The sequence below is a fragment of the Caretta caretta genome, chromosome 6, assembly GCF_965140235.1.
Source record: "Caretta caretta isolate rCarCar2 chromosome 6, rCarCar1.hap1, whole genome shotgun sequence".
Lineage (NCBI taxonomy): Eukaryota > Metazoa > Chordata > Testudines > Cheloniidae > Caretta > Caretta caretta.
This window is the reverse complement of record NC_134211.1, coordinates 9,748,901-9,775,772: the sequence shown is the minus strand read 5'-3', so window position 1 is coordinate 9,775,772 and position 26,872 is coordinate 9,748,901. Positions and strand designations below refer to the sequence as shown.

General features: G+C 46.8%; 2 protein-coding genes across 4 annotated transcripts in view; one reads left to right on the top strand and one right to left on the bottom strand.

Annotated features, from left to right (window-relative positions):
• The window catches only part of TBRG1 (transforming growth factor beta regulator 1), a 64,096-nt gene extending 55,158 nt beyond the window's left edge, over nucleotides 1–8,938 (bottom strand). Inside the window, exon 1 of the mRNA XM_048853023.2 lies at nucleotides 8,750–8,938. The gene's annotated coding sequence lies outside the window, so the exon portion shown is untranslated. The remainder of the gene's footprint in view (nucleotides 1–8,749) is intronic.
• Nucleotides 1–26,872, top strand: part of LOC125637905 (E3 ubiquitin-protein ligase rnf213-alpha) — a 174,646-nt gene that overhangs the window by 29,836 nt on the left and 117,938 nt on the right. For all 3 annotated transcript variants that reach the window (XM_048852965.2, XM_048852963.2, XM_048852966.2), the window contains 7 exons: nucleotides 5,273–5,382; nucleotides 13,497–13,563; nucleotides 16,584–16,623; nucleotides 18,532–18,711; nucleotides 20,326–20,546; nucleotides 22,282–22,547; nucleotides 25,571–25,791. In XM_048852965.2, coding sequence (XP_048708922.2) covers nucleotides 5,273–5,382; nucleotides 13,497–13,563; nucleotides 16,584–16,623; nucleotides 18,532–18,711; nucleotides 20,326–20,546; nucleotides 22,282–22,547; nucleotides 25,571–25,791 — 1,105 coding nt within the window. The remainder of the gene's footprint in view (nucleotides 1–5,272; nucleotides 5,383–13,496; nucleotides 13,564–16,583; nucleotides 16,624–18,531; nucleotides 18,712–20,325; nucleotides 20,547–22,281; nucleotides 22,548–25,570; nucleotides 25,792–26,872) is intronic.

Genomic DNA, 26,872 nt, shown 5'->3' with positions numbered 1-26,872 from the left:
TGGAAAAAGCTAATGTGCTCAATGCTTTTTTTGCCTCTGTCTTCACTAACAAGGACAGCTCCCAGACTGCTGCGCTGGGCATCACAACATGGGGAGTAGATGGCCAGTCCTCTGTGGAGAAAGAGGTGCTTAGGGACTATTTAGAAAAGCTGGACGTGCACAAGTCCATGGGGCCGGACGAGTTGCATCCGAGAGTGCTGAAGGAATTGGCGGCTGTGATTGCAGAGCCATTGGCCATTATCTTTGAAAACTCGTGGCGAACGGGGGAAGTCCCAGATGACTGGAAAAAGGCTAATGTAGTGCCAATCTTTAAAAAAGGGAAGAAGGAGGATCCTGGGAACTACAGGCCAGTCAGCCTCACCTCAGTCCCCGGAAAAATCATGGAGCAGGTCCTCAAGGAATCAATCCTGAAGCACTTACATGAGAGGAAAGTGATCAGGAACAGTCAGCATGGATTCACCAAGGGAAGGTCATGCCTGACTAATCTAATCGCCTTCTATGATGAGATTACTGGTTCTGTGGATGAAGGGAAAGCAGTGGATGTATTGTTTCTTGACTTTAGCAAAGCTTTTGACACGGTCTCCCACAGTATTCTTGTCAGCAAGTTAAAGAAGTACGGGCTGGATGAATGCACTATAAGGTGGGTAGAAAGTTGGCTAGATTGTCAGGCTCAACGGGTAGTTATCAATGGCTCCATGTCTAGTTGGCAGCTGGTGTCAAGTGGAGTGCCCCAGGGGTCGGTTCTGGGGCCAGTTTTGTTCAATATCTTCATAAATGATCTGGAGGATGGTGTGGATTGCACTCTCAGCAAATTTGCGGATGATACTAAACTGGGAGGAGTGGTAGATACGCTGGAGGGCAGGGACAGGATACAGAGGGACCTAGACAAATTGGAGGATTGGGCCAAAAGAAATCTGATGAGGTTCAATAAGGATAAGTGCAGGGTCCTGCACTTAGGATGGAAGAACCCAATGCACAGCTACAGACTAGGGACCGAATGGCTAGGCAGCAGTTCTGCAGAAAAGGTCCTGGGGTGACAGTGGACGAGAAGCTGGATATGAGTCAGCAGTGTGCCCTTGTTGCCAAGAAGGCCAATGGCATTTTGGGATGTATAAGTAGGGGCATAGCGAGCAGATCGAGGGATGTGATCGTTCCCCTCTATTCAACATTGGTGAGGCCTCATCTGGAGTACTGTGTCCAGTTTTGGGCCCCACACTACAAGAAGGATATGGATAAATTGGAGAGAGTCCAGCGAAGGGCAACAAAAATGATTAGAGGTCTGGAACACATGAGTTATGAGGAGAGGCTGAGGGAACTGGGATTGTTTAGTCTGCAGAAGAGAAGAATGAGGGGGGATTTGATAGCTGCTTTCAACTACCTGAGAGGTGGCTCCAGAGAGGATGGTTCTAGACTATTCTCAGTGGTAGAAGAGGACAGGACAAGGAGTCATGGTCTCAAGTTGCAGTGGGGGAGGTTTACGTTGGATATTAGGAAAAACTTCTTCACTAGGAGGGTGGTGAAACACTGGAATGCGTTACCTAGGGAGGTGGTAGAATCTCCTTCCTTAGAAGTTTTTAAGGTCAGGCTTGACAAAGCCCTGGCTGGCATGATTTAATTGGCGATTGGTCCTGCTTTGAGCAGGGGACTAGATGACCTCCTGAGGTCCCTTCCAACCCTGATAGTCTATGATTCTATGATTCTATGATAACACAAAAACTAGGGGTCACCAAATGAAATTAATAGGCAGCAGTTTTAAAGCAAATAAAAGGAAGTATTTCTTCACAAAACACACAGTCAACCTGTGGAACTCTTTGCCAGAGGACATTGTGAAGGCCAAGACTATAACAGGTTCAAAAAAGAACTAGATACATTCACGGAGGATAGGTCAATCAATGGCTATTAGCCAGGATGAGCAGGAATGGAGTCCCTAGCCTCTGTTTGCCAGAAGCTGGGAATGGGTGACAGGGGATGGATCCCTTGATGATTACCGGTTCTGTTCATTCCTTCTGAAGCATCTGGCAATGGCCACTGTTGGAAGACTGGATACTGGGCTAGATGGGCTTAGCCCCTTTCATTTTCTGCTTAAGCTCCTCCTGTGATCAGTTCCCCTGACTTTCAGATGGTGAAGATGGAGAGGCTCCTGTAGCAGAAATTAATATACAGAGAGCAGAGCAAACAGAACCGTTCTCATGCCAAGGTAAAACCCCAAATAATGGCCCAGATTCTACTCTTTTGTTCTGGACACTTTGTGCCACTCAGGTGGGGCCCAGTGGTGGAGTCTTGCCCATGCTGGCCAGCTGAGAGTTCCCCTCTCTGGGGAAGTTCTCAGCTGGTGTAAGGTCGCAGAGCTGCCAGTTGGACCCTGCCTGCACCCTGGCACAGGAAGTGGAGAATGAGCATAGCTCAGGGAGACTCTGTCCTTACACTGGTGTCTAGTGTCTGAGATGTACAGCTGATGCTGTGAGTATCATCAAATTACACGCTGAGTCTTTGGGGCTGCACCTCTCACCACTCCATTTGAAGAGCTCATGCCATTGCCCCCCACCATCCCCAGGAGGGACAGGCAAGTTTTCCCACCGTACACTGTGAAAGCCATTCTAGAGAGGTGGAGCTCACACGAGCACGACAAACCCTGGCATGCATAGGTGCTGACTTCCCCTCTAGCCAGGGGGTGCTCAGCCCTGCCTCCGTCCCAGGCCCTGCCCCTCACCCCTTCCTATTCCTGCCCCTGCTCCGCCCCCACACTGCCCCATTCCAACACTTCCCCCAAATCCCCGCCCCGACACGCCTCTTCCCTGCCTCCTCCCCCAAGCACACCCCATCCCCGCTCCTCCCTCTTCCTCCCGGAGCATCCTGAACTCTGTGTAACAGCCGTTCGTGGTGGGCAGGAGGCGCTGAGTGGGGGGAGCTTGACTGTTGGTGGGAGCTGAGCACGCGCTAATTTTTCCCCATGGGTGTTCCCGGAGTCGGCGCCTATGCTGGCATGCGCCTCCGCCCCCCCCCCCCCCGAAGTCCGAGCCACGTGTGAGTGAGCCGAGCTCTAGGGGGGCGCAGGATATACCATAGCTACCCTTGCAGAACGTAAGAATGGCCTTACTGGGTCAGACCAATAGTCCATCTAGCCCAGTATCCTGTCTTCCAGCAGTGGCCAATGCCAGGTGCTTCAGAGGGAATGAACAGAACAGGGCAATTATCAAGTGAGCCATCCCTTGTCATCCAGGCCCAGCATCTGGCAGTCAGAGGCTTAGGGACACCGAGAGCATGGGGTTGCATCCCTAACCATTTTGGCTAATAGATCTATCCTCCATGAACTTATCTAATTCTTTTTTGAACTCCGTTATACTTTTGGCTTTCACAACATCCCCTGGCAATGAGTTCCACAGGTTGATTCTCTGTGTGAAGAAGGACTTCCTTTTGTTTGTTTTTAAACCAGCTGCCTATTCATTTCACTGGGTGCGTCCTGGTTCTTCTGCTATGTGAAGGGGTAAATAACATGTCCTTATGCACTTTCCCCTCCACCATTCATGACTTTATAGACCTTTGTCATTTGTCATCTCTTTTCAGGCTGAACAGTCCCCGTCTTTTTAATCTCTCCTTATAGGTCAGCTTTTTTGACTACTGCTGCACAATAAGTGGATGTTTTCTAGGACTCCAAGATCTTCTTCTTGAATGATAGCAGTTAATTTAGATCCCATTATTTTGCATGTACAATTGGGATTATATTTTCCAATGTGCATCACTTTTGCATTTATCAACACTGAATTTCATCTGCCATTTTGTTGCCTAGTCAACCAGTTTTGTGAGATCCCTTTGTAACTCTTCACAGTCTGCTTTGGACTTAACTGTCTTGAGTAGCTTTGTATCATCTGTAAATTTTGCCACCTTACTGCTTACCCCTTTTTCCAGATCATTTATGAATATGTCCAAGTATCGACCGCTAGGGGACACCATTTACCTCTCTCCCTTCTGAAAAAATTACCATTTATTCCTACAGTTTCTTTCCCATCTTTTAACCAGTTACTGATCTATGAGTGGACCCTCCCTCTTATCCCATGGCTGGTTACTTTGCTTAAAAACCTGTGGTGAGGAACCTTGTCAAAGGCTTTCTGAAAGTCCAAGTGCACTGTATGCACTGGATCACCCTTGTCCACCTGTTTGTTGACCCTGCTCAAAGAATTCTAGTAGAGTGGTGAGGCATGATTTCCCTTTACAAAAGCCATGTTGACTTGTCCCCAGCAAATCGTGTTCATCTCTGTGTCTGATTATTCTGTTCTTTACTATAGTTTCAACCAGTTTGCCCGGTACTGAAGTCAGGCTTACTGGCCTGTACTTGCCTGGATCACCTGTGGAGCCTTTTAAAAAATTTGGCAGCCCATTGGCTAACCTCCAGTCATCTGGTACAGAAGCTGATTTAGGTGATAGGTTACAAATCACAGTTAGTAGTTCTGTGACTTCTTACCTGCGTTCCTTCAGAACTCTTGGGAGAATACCATCTGGTCCTGGTGACTAATTGCTATGTAACTTCTCAATTTGTTCCAAAACCTCCTCTACTGACACCTCAACGTGGGACAGTTCCTCAGATTTGTCACCTAAAAGGAATGGCTCAGGTGTGGGAATCTCCCTCAGCTCTTCCGCAGTGAAAACCAATGCAAAGAATTCTTTTAGCTTCTCCACAATGGCCTTGTCTTCAGCTTCAAAGGAAGTTGAGAGCCTGTTTCCTTATTGTCATTAGGAATCATGTTTGTTAGGACAGTGTCTCGGGTCAACCAAAAATGTGGCCTCATTGTGCTAGGTGCTGCACAGACACAGAGTGGTAGATGTCCTTGTCCCGAAGAGTTGACGATCTCAACAAACCAGACAGACCCAGGGTGAGGGAAGGGGTAGGACACACCAGCAGAGTGACCAATGGGATGGTGGCAAAACAATTTTCTGTTTTCCAGAGGGTTTAGTTAGGTGGGGACCAGCTACATGGACAGAAAAGAGAAGTGAGAGGGGACCCAGAAGAGAGGCTGAGGGGGACAGGGCAGGAGAGAAGAGGATAAAAGGGGCAGCTGTGGATTGAAACAGAGGTGAAGAGACTTTGGGGAGGGGGAGGGTTGGAACAAGCAGCCAATTGGAGAAAGTCCTGTCCAAACTATAGAGAACCAAACGGTTTCCTCATTTCCTGTGTCCTGCAGGACAGCTCCGGAAAGGAGGGGCATGAGGCATGTGTGAAGGATGCTGGGATGGGTAAAAACTGGTGATCTTCACTTGTTGTTTGTTTTGCACCCAGAATGGAGAACTTCAGAACCGAACCAAGACGAAGCACGTCTGCTGGGTTCAGGACGGGAATTGGGACCTGGATTCCAGCTGCAGTGCCGTGCTGCTGGGGTAACTGATGAGGTGGGAGTTTTATTTAACCTGATCAACATCAATGGAGCATTCCAACAATTAGCAGGCAACCCGGCTTGGTTGGTGGCCCAGGGCAAGATCCCAGTTCAAGTCTGGCCAGCAAACTTTTTTAGTTTAAATTCACAGGGACTGTTATGATCATCTAAGTTTGGTTCCTACATAACCCAGGCCAGAGAACCTCACCCAACCTCATGTCAGGGGTGAATATGGCACCACTCTCCGTTACCTCAAGTGACCTCTAAATGGCCCAGAGTCTCTCACAGGGATGCTGCCCTGGCATCCCCTTACCCTGGGAGCGCCCTGCGGGCCAGCGGGCTGGGAGGTGAGGGCTGTAAAGCTGGTCCAGCAGCTCTTAAGAGACCCGAGATTGCCCCTACACAGAGAATCCAGAGCAGACCCTAGAACTGAGTCTTTTAATTTTGTTTTTTAATGGCAAATGGATCTAGATTTATTACTGTTAATCTGCCTTGAGATTTATTGCTATTTATGATTATTTCTTTCAGCTAGGGCGGGTCAAAATATTTCCATCCAACTGGTTTTTAATGGAAAATTGGATTTTCAACTAAGTGAGGTTGAGCGTCCACACTGCATTGTAAAGCTGCGTTTACAATTGCCGGGCCTGGTCTCACAGCCGTGCTAACACTTCCATACTGCACTACACGGACCTTCTGACTTGGGTCTGCGTCCACACTGTAAAATGACAGGGCTTGGATCTGAGTCAAGGTGGGATTCGGGCTCTGACCCATCCCCTAGCAGGGTCTGGAGTGCTGGCTGACCTGAGTCAGACTGATTTTGTGTGAACGGAAGTGGGTTTAGGCTTAAACCTGAGTCAATGCCTGGTCTTAGTGTAGACGTACCCTAGCTGGGCAGCCAAACATTGTGGTGATGCCCAAATATTAGTCGGCCTCTTCTGAAAATTTAGGCCGATTTATGCAAAGCATATTTATCTCTGACTGTAGGTTTTAATTGCTGTAGAAGCACCAAGTACTTCTGTTCAAAGACACGTAAATGAAAAACCAATAACCCACAATTCACACGCTCATCAATTCCAAGGCCAGCAGGGCCCAATGTTTGTCCAATCTGGCCTCCAGCATAACCCAGGCGAAAGAATCTCTCCCAGCCATTTCTGCATCCAGCCCTATAACACCTGGCTGAGTTAGAGCAGATTAACCCAGTCCTGCAAGCCAAGAAAACAGATGAGTTTTGTAATCCCCGAAGGTCAACAGATCTGGAGGTGTGAAGTGAGTTGCAAGATTGTGAATTCCTTGCAGAAAGTATCCCTGTTTGTTAAACCAGGGGCCTACTTCGCTGGTCGTAGCTGTAGAGGTATCTCATGGGGAGAGAACGGAATATTCAACAGTAAGATCCCAAGCCACTTATGGCTTTCTGGGTCACAACCAAAATCCTAAACTGCACTGCCAATCAGCAGCCAGTGCTGACCTTGGAGCCCTGGTATATGGGCCTAACTGTGATGCACGGCGTACCAAGAGCGCAGCCACAGCCTGCATCTCCATTGACTTTATGAGCAGAGCTGAGCAAATACCTGATTTTTCAATTCAGGGGTTGAACTAAAAAAATCTGAAAAAGCCCCCCATTTTGAGTTGAAGGATTTTTTATTTAATTTTGGGTTTGTTTTACGTGTTTTTTCACTTTTTAACTCAGCTAAATTTCAAAACAAATTGCCATTTTGAAATGAAAACTCAGGGTGAAAAGTTGAAATGTTTTGTTTTGAAATTGCCAACAATAAGCTACTTCAATGTCTTCAAATTCTTTCCCTGTTTTTTTCCAGCCAAAACAATTTGCCAGATTAGATCAAATTTTTTGAATAGTTTTGTTGCCTCAAAAATGCATTTTTTGGCCAATATATTATTCACCTAAAAAAATGTGCCCAGCTCTATTTATGAGGGTTCTTAAGTTGTAACTCCATGAAAAACAACTTGGATTGGGGTCATTTAGTTGTGACAAAGGCCAGGGTGACTGTAGGAAGCACCACATCCCAGAGGAAAGGCTGCATCCTTCAATAAAATCATATCTCCCCCCAACAAGAGGCTTCTGCTATCGCCAGGACAAGAGACCAGCATTCAACACCAGCAGGAGTCACCAGTGAAGAATCATAGATCATAGAATTATAGAATATCAGGGTTGGAAGGTACCTCAGGAGGTCATCTAGTCCAACCCCTGCTCAAAGCAGGACGAATCCCCAACTAAATCATCCCAGTCAGGGCTTTATCAAGCCTGACCTTAAAAACCTCTTAGGAAGGAGATTCCACCACCTCCCTAGGTAACCTGTTCCAGTGCTTCACCACCCTCCTAGTGAAAAAGTTTTTCCTAATATCCAACCTAAACCTCCCCCACTGAAACTTGAGACCATTACTCCTTGTTCTGTCATCTGCTACCACTGAGAACAGTCTGGATCCATCCTCTTTGGAACCCCCTTTCAGGAAGTTGAAAGCAGCTATCAAATCCCCCTTCACTCTTCTCTTTTGCAGACTAAATAATCCCAGTTCCCTCAACCTCTCCTCATAAATCATGTGCTCCAGTCCCCTAATTATTTTTGTTGCCCTCCGCTGGACTCTTTCCAATTTTTCCACATCCTTCTTGTAGTGTGGGGCCCAAAACTGGACACAGTACTCCAGATGAGGCCTCACCAATGCCGAATAGCGGGGAATAATCACGTCCCTTGATCTGCTGGCAATGCTCCTACTTTTCAGCCCAAAATGCCGTAAGCCTTCTTGGCAACAAGGGCACACTGTTGACTCATATCCAGCTTCTTTTTCACTGTAACCCCTAGGTCCTTTTCTGCAGAACTGCTGCCTAGCCATTCAGTCCCTAGTCTGTAGCAGTGTATGGGATTCTTCCGTCCTAAGTGCAGGACTCTGCACTTGTCCTTGTTGAACCTCATCAGATTTCTTTTGGCCCAATCCTCTAATTTGTCTAGATCCCTCTGTATCCTATCCCTACCCTCTAGTGTATCTACCACTCCTCCCAGTTTAGTGTCATCTGCAAACTTGCTGAGGGTGCAGTCCACGCCATCCTCCAGATCATTAATGAAGATATTGAACAAAACCGGCCCCAGGACTGACCCTTGGGGCACTCCGCTTGATATCGGCTGCCAACTAGACATGGAGCCATTGATCGTTACCCATTGAGCCCAATGATCTAGCCAGATTTCTATCCACATTACAGTATAGTCCATTCATCCAGCCATACTTCTTTAACTTGTTGGCAAGAATACTGTGGGAGACCATACCAAAAGCTTTGCTAAAGTCAAGGAATAACATGTCCACTGCTTTCCCCTCATCCACAGAGCCAGTTATCTCATCATAGAAGGCAATTAGGTTAGTCAGGCATGACTTACCCTTAGTGAATCCATGCTGACTGTTCCTGATCACTTTCCTCTCCTCTTCAGAATTGATTCCTTGAGGACCTGCTCCAAGATTTTTCCAGGGACTGAGGTGAGGCTGATTGACCTGTAGTTCCCTGGATCCTCCTTCTTCCGTTTTTTAAAGATGGGCACTACATTAGTCTTTTTCCAGTCATCCGGGACCTCCCGCAATCACCATGAGTTTTCAAAGATAATGGCCAATGGCTCTGCAATCACATCCACCAACTCCTTGAGCACCCTCGGATGCAGCGCATCCGGCCCCATGGACTTGTGCTAGTCGAGCTTTTCTAAATAGTCTTGAACCACTTCTTTCTCCACTTCCTCCTCCCCATGCTGTGCTGCCCAGTGCAGTAGTCTGGGAGCTGACCTTGTTCGTGAAGACAGAGGCAAAAAAAGTGTTGAGTACATTAGCTTTTTCCACATCCTCTGTCACTAGGTTGCCTCCTCCATTCAGTAAGGGGCCCACACTTTCCTTGACCTTCTTCTTGTTGCTAACGTACCTGAAGAAACCCTTCTTGTTACTCTTAACATCCCTTGCTAGCTGCAACTCCAGGTGCGATTTGGCCTTCCTGATTTCACTCCTGCATGCCCAAGCAATATTTTTATACTCTTCCCTGGTCTGAAGGTGGAGAGAAACAACCTCACAGGCTCCGCTTCCCAGCCAAAGGAGCAGAAAAAAAAGTTGGGTCGTAAACGTTTGGATCAGCCACATGTAGCCTCTAAATCCCAGGTAAATGGGAAATGTATTTAAACTTTCAATAACCTGGTTGATAAAGAAGCAAAGTTCTACCATGGATCAGATATTGTCTAAAAGAAAGAAAACAAAGAGAAGGAAAAAACAGATGATTTCTGTAGTGCATAAGGTAGCATCTCTTTAACTAGTATGGGAGCCCTCTAGTGGTGCTCACTGTGTTCTGTGTTTTGGAAGCTGCTAGGAACCAGCTGGAGCAACCACGTGTATGTAGCTGGGCCTTGTCTTTGCATGCTCAGTGGACATAGTTATTTGGGACTAGAGCTGAGTGAATAACGTTTTTTCCCGGTTCACTGGAAATGCTGAAAAATTGGAAAACAATTGTTTTGTGTCAAAGCAAAAAAAAACAAACCTTTCAATTTTTTTGGTTAATCAAAAAGTTGAAAAAATTTTCATTGCAGGTTGAAGTAAACATTTTCTTTCATTTCAATTTTGAGCCTTTTAAAATGGATTTTAATGGTTAAATTATGAAATTTCCTTAATTTTATATTTTAAGTAAAGTTTGTTTCGGTCTGAAAAATTGAAACATTTTGTTTAGGAAATATCAAAATGAAATGCTTCATTTTAAATATATTTTAAAAAGTATTTTTAACTGAAACAATTTGGCAAAATCTTCATGAATTTGGTAAATATTTTGGTGTCACTGAATCTGCATTTTTTAACTGAAAAAAAGGTTTAAGTAGAAAACTTTTGCCCAGCTCTATTTGAGATCATTTGTGCCTGGAGGAGGGTTCTCCATGTTGTTGGTGTTGTGTAAAGCACAAAAGACACTATTCCCAATGTGGCTATAGCTTAACTATGGAGGTGTCAGAAGGGTCTGTGGGAGGAAACTGTGGTTTAATATATTTAGTAAATATCTGGATAGGGGGCTAAGTAGGAAGGGAGCAAAATTTGCAGAAGCCTGTGAAGAAAATCAGTGAGACCTAACCAAGCAAGGTGAATGGGCAATATCCAGGCAGAGGGAATTCAGCAGGAGTGCAAGTAGGGTGGTACTCTCCAGTACGCAGTACCGGCAAGACATTTTAGCAGGTATGGGGTACTGGAAAGTCTTGGAGCTAGCCCCCCGCTCTGGAGAGGTGGGGATGGGGGCTGTGCTCTGCTCCTTAAAGGAGCAGAACATGGCTAGGGAGGGCATTCATTCTTTATATGGCTTTAACAGCACAATACATACGCTAACAAACTTAAAGGCTTTGTTTAAGTTTGTTAGCATATGTATTGTGCTGTTACATTGGTCAGGAGTCCCCAAAAAGGAGGGGTGGGGGAGGGACGGAAGGTGTTTAAACAGTGCTTTTTATTCTGTTTCTCCCCCTTGGTCTGAATTATCCATGACATCCATACTGCATCACATCAAGTCCAAATCACTAGAGGAATGCCTCTGCTTGCATTGACCAGCGGATGTTTGAATTCTGATGTCAGCCCAGTGCTGCAGCCTGATGGGAATCAGGTGTTGTCCTCAGTGTACATAGAATTCTTCTTTCCAGCCAAACTAGTCGAACATGCCTTTTGTTAACTGGAACTGGAGCAGTAAAACAAAGAATACAAATGCCTCATTTTCCAGCTTTGTGTGTGAGAGAACTATAAGTGAAGATTATAATGCTGGACACTGACGGCCTTAAACCAGCTGCCTCAGGAATCTCCAAGAACTTTGCTGAAAATATGTTCCTCATCTTAGCAACGGATCTAAGACTTATCACACATCTGCCCACCTTTATTTGAATGAAGTTCCTTCTGATCTGACAGCTCAGACATTGTCAGTTTCATCCAGAACAATTTACAAACTTGGGATCTAATTCTGTAAACCCTTAATCATTTGATCAATCCCATTGAAGACAATGGGACTATTTGCATGAGTATGGACCACTTTTGTGGTAAGAGTTTCAGGAGTCTGTTCCTATAAAGGAAGTTGAATCCCACATTGAAATGCAATGTTTGGGTACAATACCATAAAGCGGTTTAGGATACAGTTCTACTTAAAATTTATCTTTTAATAAGTCATACGTATGCTGAAATGGCTCCTCACCCAACTCCCATATTCCATATAAACAAAATGAATACTACATATGTGGGGTGAAAGTGAGTAGTTAAGCATGTTGATGTTTGTATATACAACGGGGGATGTCGGAGAGGACGGGGAGAGTGTGGGGGCCCCAGGCTGGGCAGAGACGAGTCACATGGAGGATCACTTGGGGAGGTCACGTGCCCCCCGCCTTGTGTCCCTCCCATGAGTGCAGTAATGGCAAGAAATGATTTCTACTTGCACCACTGGAATTCAGTGATGATAAAGGCAAAGTAATGGACATTAGAAGGAGCAATTTCAAACATTGATAAACCTTACAGGAGTTTATTGTAACTGTGCCAGCTTAGAAGAAGTCCTTGGGTCCATTATAGACAACTTAGTGAATACCTCTGCTCAAAGTGCAGCTGCGTTCAAAAAAGCAAACGAAATGTTCAGATGTAGTAGGACAGGATGGAGAATATTACAGAGACTGTTCTGATGCTGTTGTATAAACTAGTGTGGCTGCCCCATCTGGATACTGTGTGCAGTGCTGGGTCAACCCATCTCATGTGGGTTATTGCAGAATTAGAGCAGGTGTACACATAAAACGTGGCAGCTGTGCCGCTGAAGCCCTTCAGTGCAGACTCTACTGGGCTTACAGGAGACTCCCGTTGGCTTAGTTCATCCACCTCTGTGAGACTCAGTAGCTGTGTCCTCCCATAGACATAGCACAGTCTACACCAGGGGTTAGGGTGCTGATTTTCACACCCCTGAGCAACTTAGTTATACTGATGTAAATTTATAGTGTAGACTTGGCCTAAGGGAAGTTCACAAAAGGGTGATGAGAATGATCAGGGGCCTGGAAATACTCTTCTATGAAGAGAGTTTGAAAAGACTGGAAGAGTGGTTCCTTTAGTGAGGAGATGAGTAAGAGGACACATGATAAAAGCCTGCACTGAGTGGTTTGGAGAAGGGAGATTGGTCACTTCTGTTCTCCCTGCCTCATAACAAAAGAACAAGAGTACCTTCAATGAAATTGAAAGTGAGAAATTCAAAACTGAGCAAGGGAAACACTTATTCATACAATGTGTAATTAGCCTGTGGAACTCACTGTCACTATCCATCACCAAAGCCAAAAGCTTAGCAAGATTCAAAGAAGAACTGGACTTTTATAAAGATAATGAAAACATCAGCTGTTACTTCAGACTGGGGCACAATACGTAAGAGAATTAAATCTGCATCAGCCATTCTCTAAGTGCTTTGGGTAAGACAGACATTTCCTCTGTGTTTTGTCCACACCAAACCCCAGAAACTAACCCACAGTTTAGGAGCATACAAATTGCCAGACAGAATCAGACCCAAGGTCCATCTTGCCCTGTCTCTGACAGTTCCCAGCACCAGGTATTTCAGGGGAAGGGATAAAAAAACCCACAGAAACAGATGTGGGATAATCTGCCCACTATGCCAGAGTTCATCCTGGTCCCTGATAGCAAGGTATTGGTCTTAATTCCTGTGGCAGTGAGTTCCACAGACTAATCACATGTTGTGTGAAAAAGTATTTCTTTTGATCAGTTTCGAATTTTCCATCTTGCAGTTTCATCGAACGTTCCTTTGTTCCTGTGGGGATGGGGAGAACAGGTGTGACCAATCTCCCTTCTCTAACCTGGTCAGAATTTTATAAATTAAGAGTCCCATAACTTTCACCATCAGGGTTGCCTCAGGATTCAAGCCCAGCCCTCTGGCACTACAATGAAAGCCAGACCCCCAAGACACCCATTTTACTAGGCTGCTTGCTTCTCTCATTTTCAGTTAACGCAGAGATGACTCTTATGCCAGGAGTACATTCCCTGCTACACAGAGACAGGGAACAGGCCAATGCCTTCCATCTCGGTTACACCGTAGGCCCTGCCGTTAAAGGGTCACCACTTTGGTGCTTTAACTGGTATTTATGTTTTAAAACTTTCTTTTCAAAGACCCAGAGTCCTGGCAGCTCAATGAGAAAGGAGCCAATGGAGCTGGAGGAGAAACCTCACAGAGCAGGTAACCATTCCATTATTTCAGCACAAACGTGTTCATTTGTCCTTGGCCCAAAGCTTGGCCCAAAGCAGAGTGGTTACACAGAGCATTCGGGATCAGCTGGGCCCATGGGAACACGCATTTTAATACAGCCCAGAGGCAAGGTTCAGGAAGCAAGAACATAGACCGCACTTGCCAAATGCGGGGCTGTATCCTTGAAAGCAGGAGCTCTGCCTGGGAAGGGCAGAAGGGGGTCCTGTGGAAACCTGCTGAACAGGAGCTCCCTCGGCGATGCTGTGCCTAAGGTGGCAAGGCGATCCCTGGAGAGAGAAGCAGTGGGATATCGAGTAGGAGCAGAGAGGCGGGGTTACTTCTGTACATGGCATTAAAGAGATTGTTCCTGGAGACTGTGGCAGGTCTACACGACACATTTACAGTGGTGCTTCTGGTGAAGACACTCTAAGCCGACGGGGTAGAGACGACTCAAACCTGCTGATAGCGGGCGGGGGGGGGGAGGGGGGGGCGGCACAGGACTACTACATGGGTCACCTCTGGGAGGAACTTCCAGCCCCACCTCCCTGGGCCAGGGCAGCCAATCCCGCTGCCTTCTGGGGGGCTGGGGCCACAGGAGTGGGGAGCACGTGCCTCTGGGCCGGGCCAAGGGCGGGGCGTGCGGGGAGGAGAGGCTCACAACAACACAGTTTTCCCTACTCAGAGCTCTGGTGCCATTGCGGACACCTCAGCAGGGGAAGGCACGCAGGCAATGTCCCTAACTTGGGCTGAACAAGAGGAACCTGCTCCTGGCACCTTCCCCAGTGACGACCCCCCTTGGCCCCCCCCAGCCTGGGGCCACTGTGCACTCCCTGCCAGAGTTACTTGCACGGGATGGGGGAGGCTCTGTCCTTCTCCTGCTGCACCTCCCCACCTGGCACATTTCCGGTTCGCTCGGCCCTTCTCCCTGGCAGCCAGGCCAGGGTGGGGAGCAGCAGGGGTGGGACGGAGCTGCTCCTCACACCGGGTGAGGGTTGTCTCTCCATGTCGCTGCTTCTGTGCACCACGGCAGCTGCCTGTGAGAGAGCCTGGCTGGGGACATGGGGGCAGCCCACCCACTTCACTGCCTGGGCCTGGCTGCCAGGGACTGGGGCCAACTGAGCCGGAAATGTGCCGGAGAGAAGTGCGGGGAGGGGGCTCCGGCTTGCTTGGCACCTCTGACTGGCAGCCAGGCCCGGGCGGGGAGACGGCTGCCACTGCCTCCCCAGCTGGGTTCTTGCAGGCAGCCACTGGGGTGACCCAGAGAGTCCACCCTCATTCAGCGTGAGAAGTGTCTCCATCCCATCCTCTCCACTCCCCACCTGGGCCCAGCTACCAGGGACAGGGGCCAAGTGAGCCGGAAACGTGCAGGGGGAGGGGAAGGGAGGGAGGTACAACAGGAGAAGGACAGAGCCCCTCTCCTTCCCCTCCCAGCAGGCCGAGCAGAGCAAGCTTTACAAGGGCAGCTTGGTGCTCACAGAAATTGAGGGGGGCACATGGTCCCGCATGCCCCTCCCCCCGGCTTTCCTGTCAGCTTAATAACTCCATCTCCGCAAGAGGCGGTAGTTATGTCGGTGGGAGAAGCTCTCCCGCAGACATAGCCCTCATCTACACCAGCGATTAGGTCGGTAAAACTGCGTCACGCAGGGGTGTGGATTATTCACATCCCTTAGTGACATAGTTATACCAAAGTAATTTTGTAGTGTAGACTAGGGGTGTGTTCAGTGTCCACATTGATGGTGAGCGACTGTTAAGGGTTCAGAAAAAAGCTGCAAGAATGATTTGAGGTCTGGAAAAAACCTTGTAGTGAGAGACTCGGAAGCTCAATCTATTTAGTTAATCCTAAAGAAGGTTAAGAGGTAACCTGATCTCACGATCTACAAATACCTACCTGGGAAGGAGATTTCTGATAGTGGAGAGCTCTTAAATCTAGTAGACCTAGGCAGAACAAGACCCAGGGGCTGGGAGCTGAAGCTAGAAGAATACAGCCTGAAAATAAGAGGCCAATGTTTAACAGGGAGGGGAATCATTGGAACAACTCACCTAGGGAACGCGGTGGATTCTCCATCACTTGGAGTCTGGTCCCTGCTGGTGTTCAGATCCGTGAATCTGGTTTAAAAATCTGCCCAATTTTCCCCTAAAGTCTGTTGAGCTGAAACATTTCTCCTTGGGGGCACAAGAAGCCATCGCTGCGTGTGCAGTCTCACCGACACATGTCTGCAGCCTGGTTCTTACAAAGACATCCAGGACTATGGTGCCTAGCAACGAGTGCCCATAGGGAGGGGATCTCTGCTTACAAGGCAAGGCAGCTGGTTTCCAGCAGCCTCAGGTGTGGTGCGGGGAGGCATCTAGATCACGCCGTGTGCCAAGTGGTTCAGCACTAACAGCTCCTTCCCAGCTCTTCTCGTGGGGATGCCCACCTTGAAGGAGCTAAGGGATCTGTTTTTCCAAACCCTCCCTTTCTCTCAGGGACTCCTGCTCCGCATGTCTGCTCCCCAGACGAACTTTAGCTTTAGCAAAATATTTTAATGGGACTATTTTTTTTTCAATTTTACCATAATGAGAGAAAACTTTATCTGCTGCAAATGTGACAGCCAACACATCGGGGATTTAACCGGGGCCTCCCAGAGCTAAAAGCACGTGCTGCTGCAGCTTGAGCTACACAGCTAACTGTGCCCGAATGGGGCTACAACAAGCCCCACATCCTCTGTGGATCGGGCACAAATGGGGGCCTGTCTCACCCACTAGCTAAAGAAATGGAGTTGGGTGAAGGGGTAATAGGACAATTGGAGCAGCAGATGTCAAATGCATTCTACCGACTGCATGTGAGCTAAGGTGTAACAAAGTATTCTGAGGCACTTTGACCTGTGGCTAGGCCCCGTTTTTGTAATGAAGATGCAACTTCTGAGCTGTATATGTTGTAAATTGGAAGTTTCTTTTCTTTATTTTTAGCACATGAAATTTTTACTCGCCCTTTGCAAGTTTAACTGAAAGCTCTTTATTAAAAATTGCAGATCACAAGGGAAACGAAGAGAACTCGGCATCGGAGGAGAGGTTTGTCGCGTGGTTCAGAAATGGATGTTGTGAAGCAAATGCAGTGCAAATAAGAGTGTAAAAGAAGCAGATGATGTACTAGGGATTTTACTTGAAAATCAATGAAGCTTGAGACCCGAGAGTCAAGTGCTATGTAGTGAGCTCTTGGCTATTCTTAATCGAGCCAGCTTTGCTCTAACCCTAATCCTAGCTATATCAAAACCAGCTTGGGTACAAACTAGCCATTTGACAAAGCCCTGGCTGGGATGATTTAGTTGGTGTTGGTCCTGCTTTGAGCAGGGGGTTGGAGTAGATGACGTCCTGAGGTCTCTTCCAACCCTAATCGTCCATGATTGTATGATTCTTCTATGATTCTACACCTACATGAGCTGCAGTCACATTTCCTGACTGCAGCGTAGACATATTCTCTGTCTTCCTTTTGTGCAGCACCCAGCACAATGGGATCCTGATCCCGAGCTGAGACATCTGGGTGCTACCATAACATAAATGTTCAGTCATAGTAATAAAATTGAGAGTCTTTAGAAAGAATCCCAAGTAGAAGCAGGCAGCGGCATCACCTCTGTGTGCAGCATTGACAAGAGCATGACTGGATCCTGTGTCCAGTTCTGGTGTCCACGACTCAAACAGGATGTTGCCAAATTGTTAAGGGTTCAGAGAAGAGCTACAAGAACAATTCAGGGTCTGGAAAACAGGATTTAGAGTGAGAGACTGAAGTGGCTCAATCTATTCAGTTAAGAAGGTGAAGAGGTAACGTGATGCTTGTCTGTAAGCGCTGACATGGGGAGGGGATTTCTGAGAACAGAGGGCTCTCCCCAGACAGAGTCAGAGCGAGATCCACTGGCCAGTTGCTGAAGGGAGACAAATTCAGACTGGCAACAAAGAGCCAATGTTTAACAAGGAAGGAAATTAACTCTTGGAATGACTCTCCGAGAGACGGGGTGGATTCTCCATCACTCCGAGTGTGTCAGTGGAGATGGGGCATCTCTGCTCCAGCTCAGGCAGGAGTTATTGGGCCAAAGGCAGGAATTGCTGAGGGAGATTACGTGGGGGCCAGGCTGGATGCAGTCTCTGTCCTTAAAACCTTTTAACTAATGTGATAGCATGTGTAGGAGAGCTTTAATTTAACCCATAGAAATGTTATGGGGCACCAAGAGCCAGTCTGCAGTTAAGCTGTGTTCACTTTTTGAATTAAAGTAGAGCTTCAGGGCCTGAGTCTCTGTGGCCTTATCCCTTGTGTACTCATTTACCGCTGTGTACACTGAGTGCAAAATAGGTAGGACGCACTCCCATGCTGATCTGCTAGCCTTTTCCACCTGCTTTGCACTCTCGCTAGAAGAGAGAATGAAAAGACTGAGGTTACTTACTTTGGAAACTATGTAAAATATGGAGGAAGGGTTATTCTTCCCAGATGGGGAACTGAGCCACAGGGTATTTGTTACAGTTATACCTAGGAAACAACTAAAGTCGGAGCTCTGTTGTGCTGGAGGCTGAACAGATACAGAGTAAGAAACACCCTCTGCCCCAAAGGGCTCATAGTTGAAATAGACAGGACAGGGGAGGAGTTGGGATTCAACGTACAGCAGCGGGATGGTTGGCAAATGTCATGTTAGTGCCACATATTTTTGTTTGGGGAGGGTTGTGTTAGGAAGTGATTAGTTAAGTAGTAAGAAGAAGGCTATGGGTGGGGGACTGAGCAGGGGAAGATGAAATCTCTTGCCTAAGATTATTCAGGATCTGAAGTCAGATCCCCTGAGTCCTACTTCAGTGCCTTAATTCCAAACCATCTCTCCTCTTTTTAGGGCATAGTTGGGGAGAGGGGAGGGGCCTAGCTGCTCATGGTTTTCATGCCTGGGTGGCTGTGTGGAAGATGGTTTGGAGACTATCTTATGGCATTTTCATTTTTTCTAGTATTTTATCAGAGAATCCATATTTTTCAAGCACCATTTCCTCAGTGGAAGACACGATGACTCTGGAGTTCGTTGCCATATGGTCTGAACATTTTAAAGTTAATGAACCGTTTGACAAGATTATTGTTGCAGCCTACAGTCATCCCGGGAGATACCAAGAATTTGCTAGGATGGAAATAAGGTAAAATGACACTGGAGTACACTGACAGGTCATTAGATCTTTCTTGGTGGGGAAGGTGGGAGGATGTGATAATGAGACATATTTCAGGCAGCAGCTGGGGAATTCCCATGGGTAGAGTCACCACTGGCCTGTAGAAAGCAACTGGGACTGGGAATGGAGTAAGGGAGGGGCAGCCATGATGAAATGCAAGAGCAGAATCAAATGTCCACCACCACAGCTCCATTTGGCACCTCTGTGGGGGGAGACTTTGGCAACTGTCATCTCAGTTTCCCCCATTCCTGGGAGCTGTCCAGGGATGGTTTGGCCCCCGGCACAACTTAGGGCAGCTCTAACTCGTGTGGGCTGGAACAATCAGCCTGGGATTTCTGGGAAGCAAAGTGACCTGCCACATCCCTATAATGGCTGCTGTGAGTAGGTCCAGGAGTCAAAATGGAGTGGCACAGAGCCAATTAGGACAGCTAGCTATATCCCTGCAGCAGGGGGAGAGGTGTATCCAGCTCCTGTGAGCCATGGGAGGATTGTAAGAGCCAACACACTGGGGATTGAACCAGGGACCCGCCGGAATGAAAAGCACATGCAGCTACAGCTTGAACTAACACCCCATAGCCGGTGGCTGCAGCAGACTCATTTCCTGTGTGGATCGGCAGAGAGGGGACTCTGTAACTAGGGTTGCCAGGTGTCCAGTTTTCGACCAGAATGTCTGGTCGAAAAGGGAAACTGGCAGCGTCCGGCCAGCACCGCTGCCCAGATGCTAAAACTCCGGTTACCTGCAGTAACCGTCCTCTACTACCGGGGAGTGGGAAGAGCAGCACCGGCTGCTGGAGCCTGGAGGAGCAGTTCTGCTTAGCAGCTGCTGCTCTTCCCGCCCCCAGCCCTGATGGAGAGAACTGGTTGTGTGTGTATCCTGGCTGTCCCCCACCCCCACCCCACTGTGCCCCGATTTCCCTGCCCCAGCCCCTCGCTCTGGGGACTGACTCCTGCTGTGCCTCGCCGGGCCCTGATTGGGCAGGCTCTGTGTCAGCTCTGCAGGTGGCAGATGAGTCCCGGGGATGGGGAAGCGAGCAACAGGGCGGAGGTTCTCCGTTAATATCATGAGAGCGGCTTAAAACTCATGAGATTTTTACAGAATAAATGTCATGGGTTCATTTTATTTATCTTCTGGTTTCTCAGCCCTTACAGGTCACATTTTCAAGCTCTTCTCCGCAATCATGAGGGCTAGAATCTTACTTTTTGTTTCAATGAGAGCTGAGATTCTCAGCTTGCAATAAATTCTGAGTGCTGGTAACTCTGGTCTTGTTGCACTGACCTCACTGCAGAATCAAGGCCTTATTTGGCTTTGATCATGAGCCCATTGAGGTCAAAGGGAGGTTGCTATTGACTTTGATTTAAAATAAACTCTTTATTCCAAATAAACTTAAATTTATTTTCTTTGATTTAAAATATTTTATTTAATATTTAATTTATTAATTAAATCCTATAATTTATATAATTTATATATATAAATTAAATTCTATTTAATATATAATATATTTACTATTATTTATTTGATTTAAAATAAACTCTTTATGATTTAAAATAAACAGCCAACTCTTCTGTTTTGTTTTACTTTCCTAGTTTCGAGAATAATTACGGCCTCCTTATCGTAGGCCAAGCAAAAATTCCTGTTTCGGATCTACAAAGCAGACAACCCATCTATTATAAATATGGGATTATTGATACCTACACTGATCCGAGAGCAGTTCGAGTAGAGCATATTTATAAAACAGTGCAAAAAAATGAAAAGGCGGAGTCCCATCGAGTTCTAATTGTGCCCGATTCGGCCATCAAAGCAGGAGGTAAGAATCACGTTTAGCCCTGTGGAAAATGATAACTGAAGGTCCAGGGTTGCAGGCTCTCCAAGTATAAGTACAAATGAATCTGATTGTAATGCCATTGACTTCAGTGGAACCATTTCTGATTTACAGCGGCATGAGAATCAGTCTGAATAAATGGAAAACGTGGGCAGTTTGTGCAGTGAGTGTTCTAGCACAGAATCTCCATGGTCATTGTTGGGTGTTAGATTGTGAGCTCTTGGGGCAGGGACTGTGTTTATACAGCGCCTAGAACGATGGGTCCCGGTCCGTGACTGGGGCACCTAGGCAATACCATAATACACCCAAACCCAATAAGTAATCTATAGTGCCTAATGCAGTGGGATCCTGGTCCATGACTGGAGCTTTCAGGTGCTTCTACAATATAAATAATTAGAGCTGGTTAGAAAATGGGGCTTTTGTCTAAAGGAAAAAAAATTGGGGTTTTCAGCCATAAATGTTCAGTTTTCAGGGTTTGGGTTTTCCAATGAAAACAAAAGAAAATCAAGGAAATAAGACATTTTCAGTGCAATTCGTTGTTTGGTTGACAAGTCAATTTCACATAGAAAATAAATTTAGGTGGAAACTTTTTTGAGCAGCCCAATAAGTAATGAATGATACTGTTCCATTTAGATGTAGCCCATAATTAGGAGAGCTCCAGGAAACATTTTGGTTTGGGGAGGCAAAGTACCTCCCAGAGATTCCAGGGGCATGTGGGATGTGCCCAATTCTTTGGGTAAGTGGTTTTTCTAAAATATATGTTTTAGGAATTATTTTGGGATCATTCTTTGGCTTGTCTGACAGGAAGTCAGACCAAATGCTCACAGTGGTCTCTTTTGGCCTTGGTATCTATGAATCTGTGGGCCGGTCTACACTAGAAGAGCTACATCGGCGCAGCTGCACACCTTCATGAGCTGCAGCTTACTCCCTCCTTTATGTTAGTGCCATAATGCGAGCAGGGACATGGGAAGGAGATGGAACTCTGGCCTGGCCATCCTCTCTAGTCTCAGGCCCTGTTCTGGTATCCACATTGTTCAGTTCTGCTGTCTGCACGTCCAAAAGGACTTTGACCAATTGGCGAGGGCTCAGAGAAGAGCTATGAGAACAGTCCGAGGTGTTGGAAAACCTGCCTTAGAGTGAGAGATTGAAGGAGCTTGATATATTTTGTTTATCTAAGAGAAAGTTAAGAGGTGACATGATCCTGGTCTACAAGCGCCTACGTGGGAAAGAGATTTTTGAGAGGAGAGGGCAGTTTAAGCTCACAAAGGCAGAGCGAGAGCGAATGGCTGGGAGCAGAAGGGAGACTAATTCAGTGTGGGAATAAGAAGCCTGTGTTTACCAGGGGAAAGAATTAGCCTTTGGATTAGCTCCCCTACAACAGCATGGATTCTGCGTCACTGGGAGTCTGTCAGTGAGATGGGGCATCCCTGTCTCAAAGCTCTGCTCTAGCTCAGTCAGGAGTGACTGGGCTGGAGGCAGGAATCACTGGAGGAGATTCTCTTGCCTGGGTTAGGCAGGAGGCTCGGCTGGATGGGCACAAAGGGCCCTGCTGGCCTTGGAATCTATTAACTGAATGGCACAAACAGCACTATAAAATGGCAAATGAAAATATTAGCTCTGTGACGATTGTGGACTGCTTGCTCCCACAGTCTGCTCCCTTGCAAGTTTGAAAGTTTACAAGCATTTATTTGAAGGTGTATACATGTTTATTTCCCACTAGGTATGTGGACCCAATTTGATGACATCTGTCAGTTTCCAGAAAAGTCCTGGTTTGGCTTTTTATCAAGAGGAAAGTCCAAAGAGAAAGCTAGTGAGCCTATCCTACAATTCCTGGAAAATGAGCTATACCGAGAACTTTCTCACCGAAAGGACTTTGGTGATGTGGAAAGGAAGCTTGACTGCTACAAGGAGTGCTTGAAAACCAGCAACATCGGTGATGCAGAGCGAAAAATAAATGATCACCAAACTGACTTTGACGAGACAAAGGTAAGTGAGCAGTGCCCATCTCTCATGGCAGCTCCACAATAGCTGGAAAGGCCCCCACTGAACCTTTCTGGAGATAGCTCTACCTGTGCATGGTGCATTGACAATCATCCAAGAATCATTAAAAGCTGAACGTTACTTTTGGTGTTCTTTCCCTCTCCAGCCTCAGGGTCTGCTCATTGGAGTTACAGTAGCCCATTGGAGTTACAGCAGTCTTTCCATTGACTTCACGGGCTTTGGATGAGATCCTAATGGCCCAATCTAACTCCTGTTGAGATGGAAGGATTTCCATCAGCTTTCATGGGAGCTGGACTGGGCTGCCACAAGAATCATCTGTACCAGCTTTGGACCTGATTTCCAGAGTTTATTCTTGAACGAGCTGCCTCCATAAAAGGCAGGGTGGCTTTAAATTTGGCAAAATCTCATTCATTATGATGAGGGCTGCAGATGTGTCATGGCATTTTTTTAATCAAAAATCACAGAGCGGTCATGGTCAATATCGTAAAATTCATAGGTTTAGTGTTTGCTCCATGAATTTGGATAAATGATGCCCTGACAAATGAGGGGGCATTGACCACCCATAGCAGCCCCCTCTGCCCCAACACCACAACCCTAATCTCCGCTTGGGGAGGGGGCAAGGCCCTGCCCCGCACTCAGCCCAGGCTCAGGCAGCTCTTTTGTGTGGCTGGTCCCCAGCTCCCCACTCTGGGAGTTGTGATCTAATGCGTGTGGCTGCAGCACCATTTGCTCAGGTTTGGCCCTGCTGCCTCCCCATCAGATGCTCCCTTCAGCGCTGAGCCAGGGACCCACCTTCAGGAAGTCACGGACAAATGGAGAAATCTGGTATCTGTGACATTTTCTGCACTGTGACAAACCTGCTGCTTTAATCAAGCCCTACCGTAAGGGCCTGGGGACTAGAACCCAGGCCAGGGAAAGATACAGCCAGGGCGCACTGTGGAGAGTAGGTGCCACACGAAGTACCGCCCACAAGAGCCAGAATGACAGTACCCCTGCAGCCCTCTGTTTGCCCAAGTGCCCCTTGTAATCCCAGGTGTTGCCTTAGGAATTTGTTTGGGAAACCACCCAGATCTTGGCCTGCTGCAATGCCAGACTTTGCTTTGTCTCCTGGTCTCTGACTCCAGCCTGACTTTGACCCTGATTCCTGCCTCTCGATTCCAACCTGGTACTACCTCTGATCTCCGGCCTCCGACCACAGCCTGGCTCTGACCCTGACTCTTGTTTATGGGACCTGGCTCCTGGCCTGGCGACTCCTGTCCCTGGTGGGCAGACCTCAGCTCAGCTGCGACTGCTAGGCAAGGCTGCCTGCGCCCCGGTCCCTTGCATCCAATACCTAAACCAGTCATAGGGCAGAGACTGTCTGTTGTGTCCCTTGATCTTTACACAGTAACAATATGAAGAATCCAGACAGGTGGAGCTAGGTCCCAAATAGCCATGTTTACTAACTATACACAGACACACCAGTCTCAGCTACACACACCACTGCTCTGACTCGTTTCTGGGGAGTTCTAAAACATAGAACAGAGTGAGCACTGTCACGTTGTCTGGAGTGGCTCACAACTGTGAGTGATGACCTCAGGGCAGATTGTCAGAAAACAGGGCAGACACCCCAGACTGGTGGTGTGTTCTATAATTAGATTTCACCAAGCCAGTGACAAATGTGTATCCTGGATCATTATACTAGTCTTACCAGAGAGTCCCTTTAAACACTCCAGTCTATCTTGCCACCCAGACAACCTGGACTTTGTGATAAATTGTCACTTAAACCAAAAATAACACCACATCAGTTTGCTCCCAGTCCCAAGAGACCAGTCACTTATCCCAGGTCAAATGGTACTCCAGATCTTACACCAAAGACCACCCTGGCAGCCAATCCTATAGTAAACCAAAAGTTTATTAGCTAAGAAAAGGAAATGAGAGTTACTGAGAGGTTAAAGCAGGTAAAATATATGCACATGTGAATCACAGTTTGTAATTCCAAACTGACAGTGATGTAATAAACTGCCAGTCTCCCAAAAGTCTTTCAGGGTACCCAGAGTGTCTCTGGTGATCTCCGCTTTACATCTGGTACACTTCCCTGTAAGAGTCCAAACAGTCCATAGATGAAGGATCTTTCCTGGAATCTGTATTTATAGCTTCTTCTGACAGAAAACAAGCAGACAGTATCTCTACTCATGTGGGCTTTGAAATGTTTGGGTTTTGTTCTAATTCAGAACGAAGCCAAATTTCAAAATCCTCCACAAAGCAGAGCTTCCATCCTGTCTACGGTCCTGACAAAGGCACTCATACCATGGTGAGAAGTGGCTATGTAGACACACAGGCTCTGTCTACACTACAGGTGCTACAGTATACAGCTACTGCGCTGCAGCCGTTCCGCCGTAGGGTACCCACTTCCTATAGCTACAGAAGGTGTTTTCCCATCTCTGTAGTTAATCCACCCCTGCAAGAGGTGGTAGCTTGGTCGACAGAAGAATTCTTCTCTTGACCTAGCAGTGTCTACACTGAGGCTTAGGTCGGCTTAACTGAATCTCTCAGGTGTGTACACTTTTCACACCCCTGAGTGACATAGCTAGGTCAACCGAAATTTTAGGTGCAGACCAGGCCATAGTAATCAAGATGGGGGCTCCATTGTGCTGGGTGCTGCACAAACACATAGTGACCAAGTTTGGGGTCCTGTCACACAGGTGCTGAACAGTCACAAACTCAAGAACAGTCCCTGCCTTGAAGATCTTACAATGTAAATAGAAAAGTTTGAGATTAACTGACTTGACCAAGTCATACAGGAAGTCTGTAGAAAAGGGAGGAATTGAACATACATCTCCTGAATACTATGCTAGAGCCTTTAGCCTCAAGGCCACCTTTCCACTCTGCAAGTAATGGTAAATACCTCCTCTATCATCCGTCCCCATCCACTGGCCAGTGCAGCTGAGACAATGCTGGGAGAACTGTATTTCAGGCATGTCTGATGCTTCCGGTAAAATATGCATGTTATTACTGTGTTTGTCTAGGTTTATGACTACATCCGCAAATTCATTGAAAATGTACTCGGAAACCCCACATTTCAGAATCCTGCTATTTCAGCAATGGATGTTCTCCTCTTTGCATTATGCACAGCATTTCACCACAGTATCCATATAAGTGCAGAGGCCATGAGCAAGATTGAACAAATGGCCCAAAATGTTGGCTTGCAGGAAGGCAAATTCATGAACCTGAAAGAACCAAGAAAAAGGTAATATCTAACTCACTATATATTTAGTTTTATTTGCTTGAACTCTGTCTGTGGTTTTAAAGGAAACACATTTACTTCCCTTTAAATGCTCTGAACTGACATATTTGCAAAGCACACAGCTTGGAAAGTAGAAGACTTAATTGTTTATGGGTTTTCATTATGTATAATAGGGGCTCAGCATGGGATCACCCTCTTCAGGGTTAACCCTAGAGTGACAATTACTATAGTTTATTATTTGTACTGCAGTAGCACCTAGAAACCACAATCTGAACCAGCAAGACCAAATTTAGAGGCTGCTGTGTGGCAGGTAATGAGTCCTAGCTCTCCTCTAATGTTCGTCAGATGGAAACCTAGTCTATCCCTCAGATCTGACAGCCTTAAAGTCAATGGGAGCAGAGGGTTAGTGCTTCCAAGGAACAGGTCTCCAGTTGGCTGCTAGAGGTGCTGTCCCCAGATGGGTGAGAGCTCTGGCAGGGCTGCCCAATCTGCATTAAGCTGATTGACACAAGAGCCCAAACCCTGTTTTCTGTGATGGTCTTAGGTGCAGGAGTCTTTAACCTGTGGTTTGTAGAATGCCCATTGAATCCAGGGAAGATGGACATACAGATGTGAGGGGAGGAACATCTGCCAGCTTTCCAGCTACTGCAACCTTATTATCAGAAAGCAGAATTTACAAAGCGGGACAAAAAGTCAACAGCAGGCAGCATGTCCTCCTCTGGCTGTTTTGTGGCTAGCCCTTTAAAATGCCTGGAAACAAACTGTTTTGGGTTGAGTGCCATGTTTCATTTGACCCAAAATAGACTTTTTGGATTCGTTGAAATTCGTTGGAATTTTCGCATTCGGTTCTACCTGAACCAAATATTCTCCCCCTCCCCCAATATTTTGGAACAAAAACATCAATTATTCATGCCGCTCTCAAAATGACCGTGGCCCTATTTGTGCAGCTGCATGTGTATCTTTGCCTTGTCACCCGTCCAGCCACCCAGTTTGCAGCTGAAGTTCAAACTCATTAAGAGATGCACTGACATAATTGTGGCTACAATTTGTCTGAATACAAGGAATTTTTCTGTTTGTTTGTTTA